The sequence below is a fragment of the Carassius auratus genome, chromosome 43 (genome assembly GCF_003368295.1).
Source record: "Carassius auratus strain Wakin chromosome 43, ASM336829v1, whole genome shotgun sequence".
Classification (NCBI taxonomy): Eukaryota; Metazoa; Chordata; class Actinopteri; order Cypriniformes; family Cyprinidae; genus Carassius; species Carassius auratus.
Window position 1 is genome coordinate 12270290 of NC_039285.1, and position 14768 is coordinate 12285057.

At 37.4% G+C, this 14768-nt stretch overlaps 2 protein-coding genes across 6 annotated transcripts in view; both read right to left on the reverse strand.

Moving 5' to 3' along the window:
- Positions 1 to 1054: 1054 nt before the first annotated feature.
- Positions 1055 to 8807, reverse strand: pcyt1ab (phosphate cytidylyltransferase 1A, choline b). The gene is made up of 9 exons (XM_026231108.1): positions 8607 to 8807; positions 4906 to 5012; positions 4732 to 4828; positions 4532 to 4648; positions 4044 to 4195; positions 2352 to 2430; positions 2134 to 2276; positions 1845 to 2033; positions 1055 to 1561 (listed from the first exon to the last, which is right to left on the reverse strand). The coding sequence occupies exons 2-9, from the start codon at positions 5008 to 5010 to the stop codon at positions 1352 to 1354; spliced, it is 1092 nt and encodes a 363-aa protein (XP_026086893.1). The 5' UTR covers positions 5011 to 5012; positions 8607 to 8807; the 3' UTR covers positions 1055 to 1351.
- Positions 8808 to 12297: 3490 nt separating this feature from the next.
- The window catches only part of LOC113061725 (spectrin beta chain, non-erythrocytic 4-like), an 83665-nt gene continuing 81194 nt past the window's right edge, over positions 12298 to 14768 (reverse strand). For all 5 annotated transcript variants that reach the window (XM_026231114.1, XM_026231109.1, XM_026231112.1 and 2 more), the window contains one exon: positions 12298 to 13961. In XM_026231114.1, the coding sequence (XP_026086899.1) occupies positions 13725 to 13961 (237 nt within the window). In that variant the 3' untranslated portion in view covers positions 12298 to 13724. The remainder of the gene's footprint in view (positions 13962 to 14768) is intronic.

The following is a 14768-nucleotide window of genomic DNA, read 5'->3' on the forward strand; positions in this document are numbered from 1 at the left end:
GGAAAAAATGGTTCTTTTAAGAAATAATCACTGAAAGCTGTAGGGAACCAATAATGGTTATTCTATGACATCACTGCAATCCCCCCCAACCCCCCCCCACCCCACTTTGGAATCTTTATTTTTAAGAATGCAGCTGCTGGAACTAGTAATAGAATTGGAAAAGTGGAAATGTAACCTGAAATATCAAACATCTGTATCCAATGTTACGGGTATTTAACTATTCAGAAGAAATAGGTTAATGTTAGTTTTTTTTAAATCATCTTTTTTTTTTTTATCTTATGTTATTGGACATTAAAGGTGCTGTAGTACCTAGTGTTTTTTTGATCCCCATGAATAAGTAACAAGCCATGAGACAATACAAAAACAATTATTTTTCTTTCAGGATGGTTTAGTGATTCACTGATATTATTTACAGTCCTTTTAATTCTCAAAAGATAATCGAAAACAAATCAAATCAATGTTTCTGACCACAAGAATGTCAAAGTTGTCCTTTGGTCTGCTGGCAAACACATAATCCTGAAATCATCTTCCGGTCCTGTGTAAACATGTAAACAAACAGGTCCTGGAAGTCTTTCGTGTTAACACTGTTCCTCAGTAGACTTAGGTAATGTAAACATGGGACCTGTGCCTCAGACTAGCACATGGTTTAAATGTGACACTGCCAGGCCCCAAAATTATTACTTCACACCAGAGTCTGAGAGAGAGAGTTCATGGGAGGAAAAACACCTAATGAACTGTAGCAGAGAGAAAAAAGGTCAGTGAGATGCATGAATGTTCAAGAAGAATGATTAGAAGTAAAAACAGACTTTCACTTTGAGTCATAAACTGAGATGAAATACAGTAAACAGCATAAAATGAGAACAAAGATTCTAGAATATACAACGACGACTGATTCTGAAGATTTCTGTCCCGGGATCCCTCCCCCATCCTGGAAGTAGTCTCAAATCTGGCCACTGTTCAAGTATGAAAAGATCTGGACAATGAAGGCAGGTGAGGGTGAGTTTTATGCACAATTGAGAATGAGATTACGTGCAAGCACATGTCATGTTATGAAACAAAAAACTGAGAGGAATGCAGAATTATGCAAGTTCCAGGACGAATACGATCCAAAGAATAGAACAACAATACGAGCGTTTTTGGTTAAGTGGTGTGTGACAAACCTCTCTGAAGCGAGAGGGAACCGTGGGATAAAAACATTTAGAAAGTACGGGTGGAATAATTTGGTCACTATTGTGCATTTCAACATTTTTTGTATTCAAATACATTTTGAGCTAGTCCATCCCTAATTTATATTCTTGGCTACTCAGAATGGCTTAAAGGCGAACATGAAGTGTTGTTTGACATCAGGAGTCTAGTCGTCCTCATCTCTGCCTGTGCAGTGAGCGCTGCTGTGATGATGAGGAGGAGGAGGAGGAGGAGAAAAGAAAGGTGAGGAGGTGAAGAAGGGAAGACGGAAAGTGGGGGACGGCGAGCGCTCCTCACTGACGGGACTGCTGCTGGGACTCTGTCTGGGACTGATGGCCTGTAACATCCGTCCTCTTCCCTCTTTCAACATGTGCTTCTATTAGACACACAATACACATTAGTGATTATTAGAGATATTAGTGAATTCATCTGTAGACAAGCACGTATTCAAAAAAATGGCTGAAATGAAAATGTACTCCTATTCACTGAAAATCTCCCTCTTTATCACAGTGCTAAAAATCATTCGCGTACACCAAGTCAAAAGTTTATAATAATTTAGATTTGATTTATTTTATGTTTCTTATGCTCACTAATGCGCACATTCTTCCATCAAAAATACAGAAACATCAAAGCTCAAGATGAGCTGCAGCTAGACTCACCAATGCCCCGTCCGGGCCGAACATCTGCAGGAAGTTCCCAATGAACTCCCTCGATTTCTCCTCCCACTTCTGAATGAGGTCGATGCCCTTCTCCTCCACCTTCTGCACGAACTCTTTACTCTTTTCCTCCACATCTCGGACCTTCTGCTTCACCTTGTCCACGTGCTCCTGCAGGTGGTACTTCTTCTCCTGGCAGAGCAGAAACTCCAATACTTAAATAAATGAGGGCAACATTTCATTTCAATTGCGTTGTTATGAAGAGATGGAAGGAGTAGTCAAGCGCACTCACGTTGATGAAGCTGACGTTCAGCTCTTTGGCGGTGTAGCCTCTCTGCAGGTTGCGGCGCACGTAAACATCATAGTCCCGTACGATTCGTGTGATGATGTCGGACGTGGAGATGCCCTCGGTTCTCTGAGTTGATGCGAACATACCTGAAAAAGTGAATTTGAAGAGCATGTATTAGAGTAAAAACTAATTGACTGAATTTGCAAGTTGCTAATACCTACCTGCCTCCTTTATGTGTCTGTAAACATCATCACTTCCTGCTGAGATGTATGGGATGTCGTCATGGGCGACAAAGTCTATCTGGGGACAGAACGTCATCATATCAGTGATGATGAAGACTTTCTCTGTTCCACTGAAGGAGAGAGTTCGGGGTTGATAATGAACCAAAGTCAAGTTCAAAATCTGAGATGATGCCAATATCTATTTTAATGGTTTGTTGTACTTTGTAAATTATTTTTTAATGTTAAAGAAAAAGGTAACCCTGTATTTTCTGGTGTCCTTGATACACATTACATGCACTTGCTATAGTAATAGTAAATCCTGCATAATAACGCTGAACCAAACACTAACTTTGACTCTAACTTAAGCATGTTGTTAAGTGTTGCTACAGTATCATTGATATACTATTGTGTTTAATATTCTGAATTCAATTCTTCCTTTTAAGTTAAAATGTTAGTAAATTTGTTGAGTTTTTATCATTTTTATCGCCTTTTTTAAATGCCTATATAGTTGTTTTTTCTTTTTATTTAAGTTTATTTAGTATTAATTATTTTAACACAAACTAAACACCAATATAAAATGTTTTATTTTATTTCAGTTAAAGGTGAGACACTGCAGGCAAAAACACTGTCAATTTTGAGATTTGGGGCTTTTTGGTTTTTCATAAAGTGCTTTTTCAAACTAGTGGAAGGAAAACATCCAAAAGACACTGTCAAGTTTTTCTTTTATAGCACTTTATCTGTTTGTGTCAACAGATTACAATACATATTTTTAAAGGCCGTTTTCTCAAAATGAGTTTTTTCTTCAACACTGACTCATAAATCTCCACTTCAGTAGCACTTACACACACCAAACTTGACATTTTTATTCCTGTCTATATTCTGAAGGTTTTTACAGAGGGATTTGTTCATATATATTTTCCTTGATTATATACAACATTTTTTTCCCCCACAATTGTGAAAATATATTGTTTTCTGGCTGCTCAAAGTATTTTCTGAATTATGGAGTGACAAAAAAAGATGACCAGAATTCCCTCTGTAAAAACATTTGACTCTAATTTGTCAAATTGTTTTTAAAGAAAATTTGAAACTGACTTCATCTAGTGTTCCGATTTTTGTACTAGACATTTATACAAATTAACATAATGCCTCATTTGCATATTTAAACATAACATTTTTGAAAACTTGTAATACAATTTTTTTTTTGCAATAATCAATGTAATCAATCAACTGGGTAAGAAAGGTGATAACTATTAGTTATTTTTTGCCCTATTCACCTGCAGTGTCTCGCCTGCTTATTTGAAGAAACTAAACCGTTTTTTTTATGGTTTCATCTTGGCTATAATTACCTAGTTTGTTAATGTCATTCCAAACTATGTGGTCACTTTGAAACCTCTCCTACTCAAAAATGTTGACTGGTTACATCTAAATTTTTCAGTTGGCCTTATTGAATTTATAAAATTAAATACACACTAATTCAATTTGGCAAACTGAAAAATTAAGATGTGATCAATCAATAGAACATTTTTTTTTTTTTTTTTTTTTTACAGTGTATACATTTTTGATTTTTGAGTGAACTATGACCTAAAACCTTTATGGTTACACACTTCACAAAGTCCTGTGTTAACCCTGGGAAATGTACATTTTCATTGCCATTTCTATATTTGACGGCTGCTTGTTGATCTGGATACTCACTCTGTGCTCGGCCAGAAACCCAGGCGTCAGTGTCCACGGAGCGTTGCGGACCACCTCATCAACATAACGACAGTGACTCACTGCGTCGTAGCGCTCATCCTCGTTCATGACGGTGAAACCCTTAAACTGATGCGTCAAATCATCGCTGCACACTGGAAAACCCATGAGGATCCATTTAACTGCATTAGTTCACATTAACAATTCACTTTTCTCTTAAGCAGTTACTACTCTTAGTTCATTTAAACATTTACTAATACATTATTAAAATCATAGGTTACACCTGTAAGCATTATTTAACGTGCTAACATGATTTACAAATATACTGCTCACTGTAAGTTAATTTCTTAATGTTACCTAATCAGACATTGCTTTTTCACTGGTGACACTAGTGACACACAAATGAAATGAAGAGCTGATTTACTGCTTGAATCTGATTGGATACACTATTACAGGGATATACGTGGCAAAAGACATTGGTTCAAACTCACCACCCACAATGAGATGTGTGTTGGGGAAAAGGCACTTGGCCTGCATCAAAGCCCGAGCGTGTCCGGAATGAAACATGTCAAAGATCCCGTCAGCATAGACGCGGACCGGACGGTGCTCTGAAGAGCGAATGAGAGAGGGAACACATGCAGGTCTTGCAGAGAGTGTGTATACAACGAGGGTGACTTCAGCCTTCACGCACCTGGAGTGCCACGGCGGGCTTCTTCCATGCTGACGCGGACGTATGGGGTTTGTGCAGCCACCAGCTCATCAGCGAACGGTGCAGGTGCAGTCAGGCCCTGGAGACACACATCAGATGAGGAAATCATGTCTTCACATCTGAGCGGCGACTGACAGAGACCTGCCCAGCACTCACCAGAGTCCTCCGAGGAAGTTTTCTGAAACACTCGGCCTCCTTCATCTCTCCGTTCATCTCCTCTCTCTTCCTCTTCCTGCCGAGGCCTGAACTGTGCGCCTCCATCCCTGCACAGAATTAAAATACACTGTTATATTTCACTGTACGACTCGTGCTGCAGTGTTCTTCATGCAGACAAATTCAAGTCGTTAATAATAGAAAATAATAATAGAAAATCTCCCCTGCCTCTTTTGATTTGTTTTCAATGGACGGTAAAAAGCGTAGAGCTTTTTTCATCACATTTTACACGGAAACTGCAGCAATTTTACTATTTCACATTTTGCACAGACATATGCAGTCAGGTTTTTCCCATGAGACTAGAGACATATATCTGTAAAGTGTGAATTAAAATATGTATTATTAAACAGAAATAATCAGATTAATTTTAGACACTTTAAATTGTGTTGTAAATGTATTGTGCATTGCACTTCAATATTTATAATGATAATAAATGTAACATTTTTATCAACACAAATATGAAATATACTCCATTATGAAGTGCTTATACTAAGGATTATGGGTATATGATTGCATCAGATTTTACAATCTGATTCAGCTCTTGATTCGATTCCATTTTCAATTCGATATTTGTTTATATATATATATATATATATTAGGGGTGTAACGATACGCGTATTCGTATTGAACCGTTCGGTACGAGGCTTTCGGTTTGGTACGCGGTACGCATTATGTACCGAACGGTTCGTTGGACTAATTAATTATATTTGAAAAAAAAAAGAGAAATATAATGATATGCGTTTAACAAGGTAGCCCAATAACCCAAACGACGTAACAGGCAACGCCCCTGACACCCCCAAAGAAGAAAAAACACCAACTTATAGTTATATGTTTATGTTAGGCTACTCAGTCAGGCGCTCGCTCACGCGCTGAAGGCTCGTTGCAAAATGTCTAATGCGTTTAACAGACCAGAAGTAGAAGATCCTCCAATAACCAACAGGTCTGGTGTTTGGGTGCACATTATAGCTTACAGGGAATCCAAAGTGCACCCAAACACCAGACCTGTTGGTTATTGGAGGATCTTCTATTTCTGGTCTGTTAAATGCATTAGACATTTTGCAACGAGCCTTCAGCGCGTGCTGAGTTAGTGAGCGAGCGCCTTAGGGGCCGTTCACATATCGCGCCTGAAAACGCGTGGAAAACGCTAGTCGCGCCGCTTTCTCCTCCTTTCCAAAGCGCTCAGGCAGAAGCGCTCATGAGGCGTCTGTCTTTGCTAAGCAACAATGACGTGCTCTCTCCATTAGACGCGGAAATTTCAGCGAAGGATAAATGGATTTGCAGCTCTAAAAATCGCTTGCAGTTGCTCTGCTACTAAATTTATTTCAAAATTGCAATCCATATACAACTATGATCAGCTGTTCCTTCATCTTGGCTGAGCTCTCAACGTTGTTACGGGAAAGGATGAAGCTGATTGGTTAGTTCTTGTCACATGACCCGCGGTGCGCTTGCGGCATTCTGAAAAGTTGAGATGTTTTTACATTTTGCTGTATCTAAAACGTATCGAACCGAACCGAACCGTGACATCAGTGTATCGTATCGAACCGAACCGTGAATTTTGTGAACCGTTACACCCCTAATATATATATATATATATATTTTTTTAAATCTTTTTCTAAACATTTATTTATAAACTTTTTCAAAGCATTCAAAAGTTTGATACAGTTTCAGTTATAGCTTTTCCCCCTTTATAACCCTTTCCGCCAAAGTAAACCATACATTACATAAAGGTTAACACAATAATACTAATATCAATAAAAATGTAAAAATAATAATAAAATAAAATAAAAAATAAATAAATAAAAATATACATAATAAATAGCCAATAATAAAAGTTTTCTCTAATTTTAAGTATTATACTACATCACATTACCACATTAAGGCTTTAGGAGAGCTTGTTGACTTCCACTCCAATAATATTCTTTTTCTCGCTAATAAGGTGGCAAAAGCAATAACATTTTTACTTTATTTGTCAGTAATACTCCGTGTTCTGGTACTCCAAAAATAGGTTTTATATTCAAACTAAAGGCCTCATTTAATGTTTTGAATATGCATGTCCAATAGTCACTCAACTTTTCACAAGCCCAAAACATATGGAAATGGTCTACCTTGTCACCTTTACATCGATCACACAAATCGTCCACATTTGGGTAAATTTTTGAAAGCCTACATTTTGTGTAGTAGGCACGATGGAGGACTTTAAGTTGTAGAAGGATGAGGCGTGCACAAGAGGTTGATCCATTTACTCTATATGTGTTTTCAATGTTCATTTAGAATCAAATCAATTTGTGAAATCTGTGTCTATACATATATATATATATATATCTCAGGTACAGTAAGTTTATTTATCAACTAAAGTTGTAAACCTTACAGGGAACCCTGTCAGTTGGTACATTATTATTATTATTATTATTATTATTATTATATGAAGTGTTAATTTAACAACTGAGTCCTAATTCAATTGCTATTTATTTAAGATATAATAACACACACACAAAGAGTATTCAAATTTCCCATAAGGTCATTTAATATGAACTTTTAATGACATAATTATGATATTGTTGTTGACATCTAAGCCCGTTTAGAGAAGCTAGTTCTCGTGTCTGTGGTAATCATTAGTACAGTACGCGGTCTCAGATCTCCAGCAGGAGCAGTGCTTTAGTGACGGGTCAGCAGATGTACATGGGCCATGACGAGCCCACGCTTGCCACATCATTTCAACATGATGACCGGCACAAATACGACACAGTTCACAAGAGGAAAACAATCAATGTGTTCACCCCCCTTTCTTCATTATAACTGCTCTATTGTTCGCTCAGTGTTCACTTAAACGTCCTCAATGTGTCCAGATATAAACCTCAGACGTGGAAGCAGACAAAGCTCTGACCGATCCACTGTCCAGCCACATGTGAACCAGCGCTGCAGCTTTTACAATTAAGACTCATTTAACCCTCCTGTGATGTCTGGGGTCAACAGATATGATAACTGAACTGAATATGATGATCATTCGTTTTTTTTTTTTTTTTTTGCCTTTTGCTACACGTGTTACACAAAATCATAAACAAATAAATTCAAAAATAAATATATTTACATGTATCATTACTGTACTCCACCCTTATCTACTGTACTATATCATACAATAATTTCTACAAGCATCAAATTATTGTTGTTGGGTTTCTATATTATATTTTGTGAGTTTCCATAAATATCATTTTATACTAAACAATAATAATAATAATAATAATAATAATAATAAAGGTTTTCCTCATGGGGACCAACTAATTAAATGTAAACAAAAAAATTATTATACTGTCAATTTGAGTAATTAATTAATACATTTAACAATATTTGGAGTCAATTTGACACCTCACAGATTAAAAACGGTTGAAATTTGCTCATAACAGGAGCCAAAAACATTTCCATCACTTTTGAGTTCATTTCTATGACTTATTAAAGTATAAATAAGAAAATAAACATTAAGGCACACAGCAAAGCCAACAAACTAACACTTTTAACCGTCGTTATCAGCTTCAGCGTCGATGGAAATAACTTTACCCTCAATGTAGGGATGACCAAACGATTAAGAGAGGAAATAAATATGAAGTCTTTCTCCAAGTAAGATTTTAATTTGAAACATGAGGACTGACCCTGATTCAGAAGCTGTTTGTTCGTCGATCGCGCCGTTTCTTCGTATCATCAGCTGAAGACCGCGTCCGAAGAACACATTTCAGTTTTAAACACTTTATAGTGATGATACTCCATATATGCTGCCGATATGACAGCTCTCCCTGCTTACTACATCATCATCATCATCATCACTGCTCAGAAACACGCACACATCCGCCCATTCGACACACTTCCGCTTCGAAACCCTGCCATCAAGCGGTCACTTCGTGCAACAACCGCTAATGAAACTACAAGAATGGCGCTCTACAATCAGATTGTCATCAAACTTTAGGATAATAATATATCCTCCCGAGGAACCAGATTTTTTTTTTATGAAAAAGTATATATATATATATATATATATATATATTGAGCAAAATTATAAATGCAACACTTTTGTTTTTGTCGCCATTTTTCATGAGCTGAACTCAATGATCTAAGACTTTTCTATGAACACAAAAGGCCTATTCCTCTCAAATATTGTTCAAATCTGTCTAAATCTGTGTTAGTGTGCATTTCTCCTTTGCCGAGATAATCCATCCACCTCACAGGTGTGGCGTATCAAGATGCTGATTAGACAGCATGATTATTGCACAGGTGTGACTTAGGCTGGTCACAATAAAAGGCCTCTCTAAAATTAGCAGTTTTATCACACAGAACAATGCCACAGATGTTGCAGGTTTTGAGGGAGCATGCAATTGGCATGCTGACTGCAGGAATGTCCACCAGAGCGCTGGGGTTATGGTATGGGCAGGCATATTTTATGGCCAATGAACACAGGTGCATTTTATTGATGGCATAAAATCATGAGGCCCATTGTTGTGTCATTCATCCACGACCATCACCTCATGTTGCAGCATGATAATGCATGGCCCCATGTTACAAGGATCTGAACACAATTCCTGGAAGTTGAAAACATCCCAGTTCTTGCATGGCCAGCATACTCACTGGATACGTCACCCACTGAGCATGTTTGGGATGCTCTGGATCGGTGTATACAACAGTGTGTTCCAGTTTCTGCCACACGGCCATTGAAGTAACATTGAATAAACAGCCTGATCAACTCTATGTGAAGGAGATGTGTTGCACTGTGTGTGGCAAATGGTGGTAAACCAGATACTGACTGGTTTTCGGACAGTCATAGTCTGACATAGAAAAAGTCAGTTCATGAAAAATGGGGGCAAAAACAAAAGTGTTGCATTTATAATTTTGTTCAGTATATATATATATATATATAAAATAAATTATAAATAAATATATATTAAATAAATTTAGAAATTAAATAAAAAATTGACATGAAAAGAAATGTATAGGCAGAAACAATGTTTTATTTATTTATTTTCATTCACCAGTCAGTTTTTAAGTTTCAGGCTATTTTTAGCCAAACTTTGAACAAAGATGATTCTCAACTATGCTATGAAAGATATAACAGTTATTTGATGTACTATTTTACTTTAGGCAATATGTGTGTAAAATGTCCATAAATTGCTATTACCATTCTATAAAATGTTTGTCCTGGTGTACTCTACAGAAGACATGAATGAAAATTATGCCAAAATTATTAGGGATGCACGATAATATCGGCACAACATCGGTATCGGCCGATATGAATATTTCTGCCGATGAGCCAAACCGATATTCTCCAAGTGAAATAATTGACCTGTTTTTCAGGTGTGAATGTCTGTCTACATTTGTAAAATAATACATTTATGGTAGAATCAGTACAGAAGAGATACATGGATTTCTCTTCAGTAAAATTAAAGTTTAAATATATCAGGCAAAATGTTTATATATATCGGTATCGGTATCGGCATCGGCCAAAATTATTTTGAAAATATCGGCATATCGAATATCGGCCAAAATCCAATATCGTGCATCCCTAAAAATTTTGGTTTCTTAACAAAAAGTCATATTTCGATTTGAAACCCCGTAACATTTTTCTGAAATGTTTATTCACGACAATTTGGAAATTAGCCAGATTTAAATGATCATATTTCCCTAAGAGTGCTAAATTTGATAATTCTGTCAATATCAGTCATATCTAAACGCCAAGGAGAGGGAGCGTTTATGATCAAACCTCCAAACATCATGATGTACGTTTAGTTGGAAGTCTGACAGGCTTTGAATTGTCAATCTTTATGTTTCTAGAAAAGTATGAGGCAGTCAATGTTGGTGCAGAGTGCATTAGCCATATTCCTTTACCAAAGCTAATGTGTGAAATAATATTACATAAATCTCTTCTATTATGTTCTGTTTTCTACAACACATTTACAGTTATACAAGGTTTTACAAGGACACGGATGTGCTAATTACAGAACAAATGAAAAAGGAGACATTTGACATATCACAAGCTGTATTTATCAAGGAGATAACTGTACAGAGTCAGTCAGGATCTGAATTATACAGCATTGGTTCATTCACTGTTTCCATGTGTATCAGTGTCACCCTTGAATAGTGGCTGTGAGTGAGAATGAGAGAGGTTTCATCATGCACAGCAGTACCATTACAAGGACATTGTTATTCATGCAACCTGAATCACCCAGTTTCCTTTCCTTTTCGACCCTTTAAGCATTGGAGAAATAACCCCACAGATCTTCAAAACTGATTTTAAAACCCATAAAATGTTCTTATTTCACAGCAGAAAAAAGAGCATTTTTGGTTGTACAGAAGCAATTAGTTTGTACTGTACAGGTCAGTGAGCTGCGGAGCTAAACCCATGGTGCTCAAGGGCCTGACACTATGGATGTGACACGGGGAGTGAGTTTCACTCTTACCCAAACATTTAAAGCAGATACAAATATTATAGTATATATAAAAGTAATTAAACAACTCTTAAGATTACAGATATCACAAGAACCTCAAAAAAACCGAGCGGCTATTAAATCATAACTGTTGGGGTTGTGCTTTCTGTTCCGTCATGGATTTAATAACATTTTATAAATGTTTCCAAATGCTTGTACGCCTCAGCAGCTTCATGTCCATCAACTTGTACGATATGGAAGCTGCAGATATAAATGTGTGTATGCATCAATGAGTGTGAGAGCGGGGGGTTTCATGCAGGATTTTCTCATGATTTCGTCAAAACCAATAGCTGAATGAATGCATTGTTTTATAGGATGCTAGCTGATCACAAAGCGCAGTAACTTGTCCCAGACCCTCAAGCACCAATCCTCCGCTCACACTAGCACTGTGCAACGGGGCAGTAATTTAGTGCAAAGGAAAAGTTGCATAATTTTTTACTTGCAAGTGTATAAATTTTTTTTCTCTCCATTCACCACCACCTTGGATACTTTTACTGCATACCCTCCGTCTGTATAAGTTATTTTATTGCATAAAAATAGGATTTTTTAATACCAAAAAGTAGACTTGGAGACAAAACCAGGGGAGTCAAAGGAAGAGGAATTCAGACCCAGACACAGAAAGCTCTTTCGATATATACTGTATACAATGCTTTGAGAGTGTATAGAAAAAAACGAGAGATGACAATTGAATATTTAAAAGCAGGGACATTACAAAAGCATTTGCATGATGCTCTGTTCAGATGAAGGAACAATCATGAGCTTGCAGAGAAACCACAAGAAAATGTACATGGACATAATCTCTTCTCTTTCAATTACTGCTTTACATTTCTCTTTACAAAAAGAACACCATTGCTTCTAACATTATTTAGGCTTTTTTTTTACATTTAAAGACAATGTGCTGAGGACTACAGCTGACAGACGTTAGGACAATGAGGTGCAAATATAAAACATGAAACATTACGTTTCTGTTTAACACACACACTTTGACATTTAATTTCAAACCCTGTATGTTGCATGAAAAATAGCATGTCATTATGTAGTTACCATGTCGTTTCAACTGCAGTGTGTGTTCATGTATATGGCTGGATCTCAAAAGAACCAAATTAGATTTGTCATAATTTGCAGAGCTGTCTAAAGCATGTACCGCTTTTCTTGCAATATACTGTACCTTGCATTTTTTGCTAGCTATGGGCTTTCTATACTATTACCTGCAGAACTACACAATTCAAAGACATATTTAACCCCGTTTCTGCCAATCAGGAGAAACAATCACATAATGACATCTACATGGCATTCAGCCCACACAGATTCATGTTGGGAGAACGTGACAAAAGCCAAAAACTAAAGTTTTACAAAACAATCAGTTCTGTGCTTGGAAGACTTTTGAGGATAAATAAAAAGATGTAAACTTGATCTCACGTTCAGAATAGCTTGATGACGAATGCAGTGCATGCATGCATAGACACATACACACCTAACTGATTTGGTAATCGGTCATTAAAAGAGCGAATGAACTCACACGCAACATTTGATGCATGATATGAGATTAATGGTTGACATTTTCCTGGAAAACTCACATACGAAACCAACAAACCCTAGTAATCAAATCTGAGAATACACACTCACAGCAGGTGAACTGCTTCCCTTTATTTGAAACAGACCATTTATTTCTTCACTTGAAAGTTGAACCTTGTAGGCATGCTCTGATATGTCATATGCCATTCAAACGTGGTCTACAAAGTGGCAAGACGAGAATCAAAATATCGTGTGGAAGAGCCAATGAATACAAATCAACACGTTAACAGTATAAAAGAGCAAAACAACTTACAAAATAAACAGACAAAACATGCTCTTCAGAAAAAGACTAATCTTGAGAAAGATTTTGGCATATTTCTATTTTCTTCAGCGCAGGATTGTATAGAACTGATGCTGAGACGTTCAATATACAAAGAGAGAGACGGGTACACATACATATGGGTCATCTTTTTCACAGACGGATTAGAAAATAATCTTCGTGAGCTACGTTACTATAACATCTTTCTCTTTTATCCTCCATGTGCCTATGCTATCAGCTCTTTGGCCCATTTGGAGCTCCTGAATTGTCATGGTCCTCGGCAGCCACTAGAGGGCGCTCACTGACACATGAGCTTCGTGCTCCTCCATGCTGCTTGATCCCACACTCAACTGGACAGCAAGAGATAAAGGGAGTTCACAGTGACGCCTTTGTTTCCTGATTCCGTCAGAGCACTGTCCTGGATTTCCGTAGTCCCGGCTCCTGTCTCACTGCTATCGTGTGCCTTATTTCTTCTTGCCTGTCTTTTTCTCAGGCTTTTCACCCTTGTCTGAGCGCACAGATCCCCCGTCCGCTCGGTCTGACTTTTCACCTCTTTCCGAGCCGCCTGCCCTGCTGCCTTCCCTGCGTGTTCCCTCGTCAGTAGATGAGGTAGTTAGATGGGTCTGCCCCTGTTTGCCGTTTATCTCTTCATGCTCACTTATACTGGTGTTTAAACTTGTGATCCAGCTTTTTAGATCGTCCTGCAGACCAAAGGGAGATTGAGGACTCAGTTTTATGCAAAAAAAGTTGCCTGAATCAATTTAACAAGTTATAACCAGGCCCAGACAGAATCTGCAGAAGGGACCTAGTTTCGGAAATTTTAGCAAAATCAAAACAAATTCACATTCTATACATTCCACAATCCTTGCATTTTTCTTTATTAAATATTAAGATTAATTTTATTAATGCTTTCTGCCAATAAGTGTGTAGTGCCTGCTGGTGGACTGGCTTGGTCAGGCTAGTTCGAGCTGGTAAACTAACTTTAAACAGCAATAAACCAGCTTCTACAGTATGCTAAGTCAACTTTAGAGGTCAACCGATTAATCGGCCAATTTTTGCCATTTTTAAATTAATCGGCATTGGCTGATTGTGTTAAAATTAGGCTGATTTATAGGCAGGCGCACCGGTGGGCAGCTAAGCATTGTTGCAGAGCTCCCTCTAAAGAACTAGAATTGATCCCGGAAAGTTCATAAGTGCAACAAGTCACGTGCATGTGAAAGTATAAACACATTCAATACAGATGAAACTTCTGGGTTGATTATAATGTGCACGTTAACTCGTGTTAACGGGGGTTTTTATATGAATGTATCTTTGAAAAGAACAGACTGTCTTCAGAAAAGCTTAAATGCAATTTTCATGTAATCTCTCCTGTAAAGCTTGATAAAGTAGCATTTGTGAGCAGTGCTTATTTGATTACAGCTGTTACCGGGGAAACCACTATATCTCTGCTCCAACAGCAGAATTAAATTGCAGTCTGTGGGAAACAATGGTATGTCAGTAAACATAAA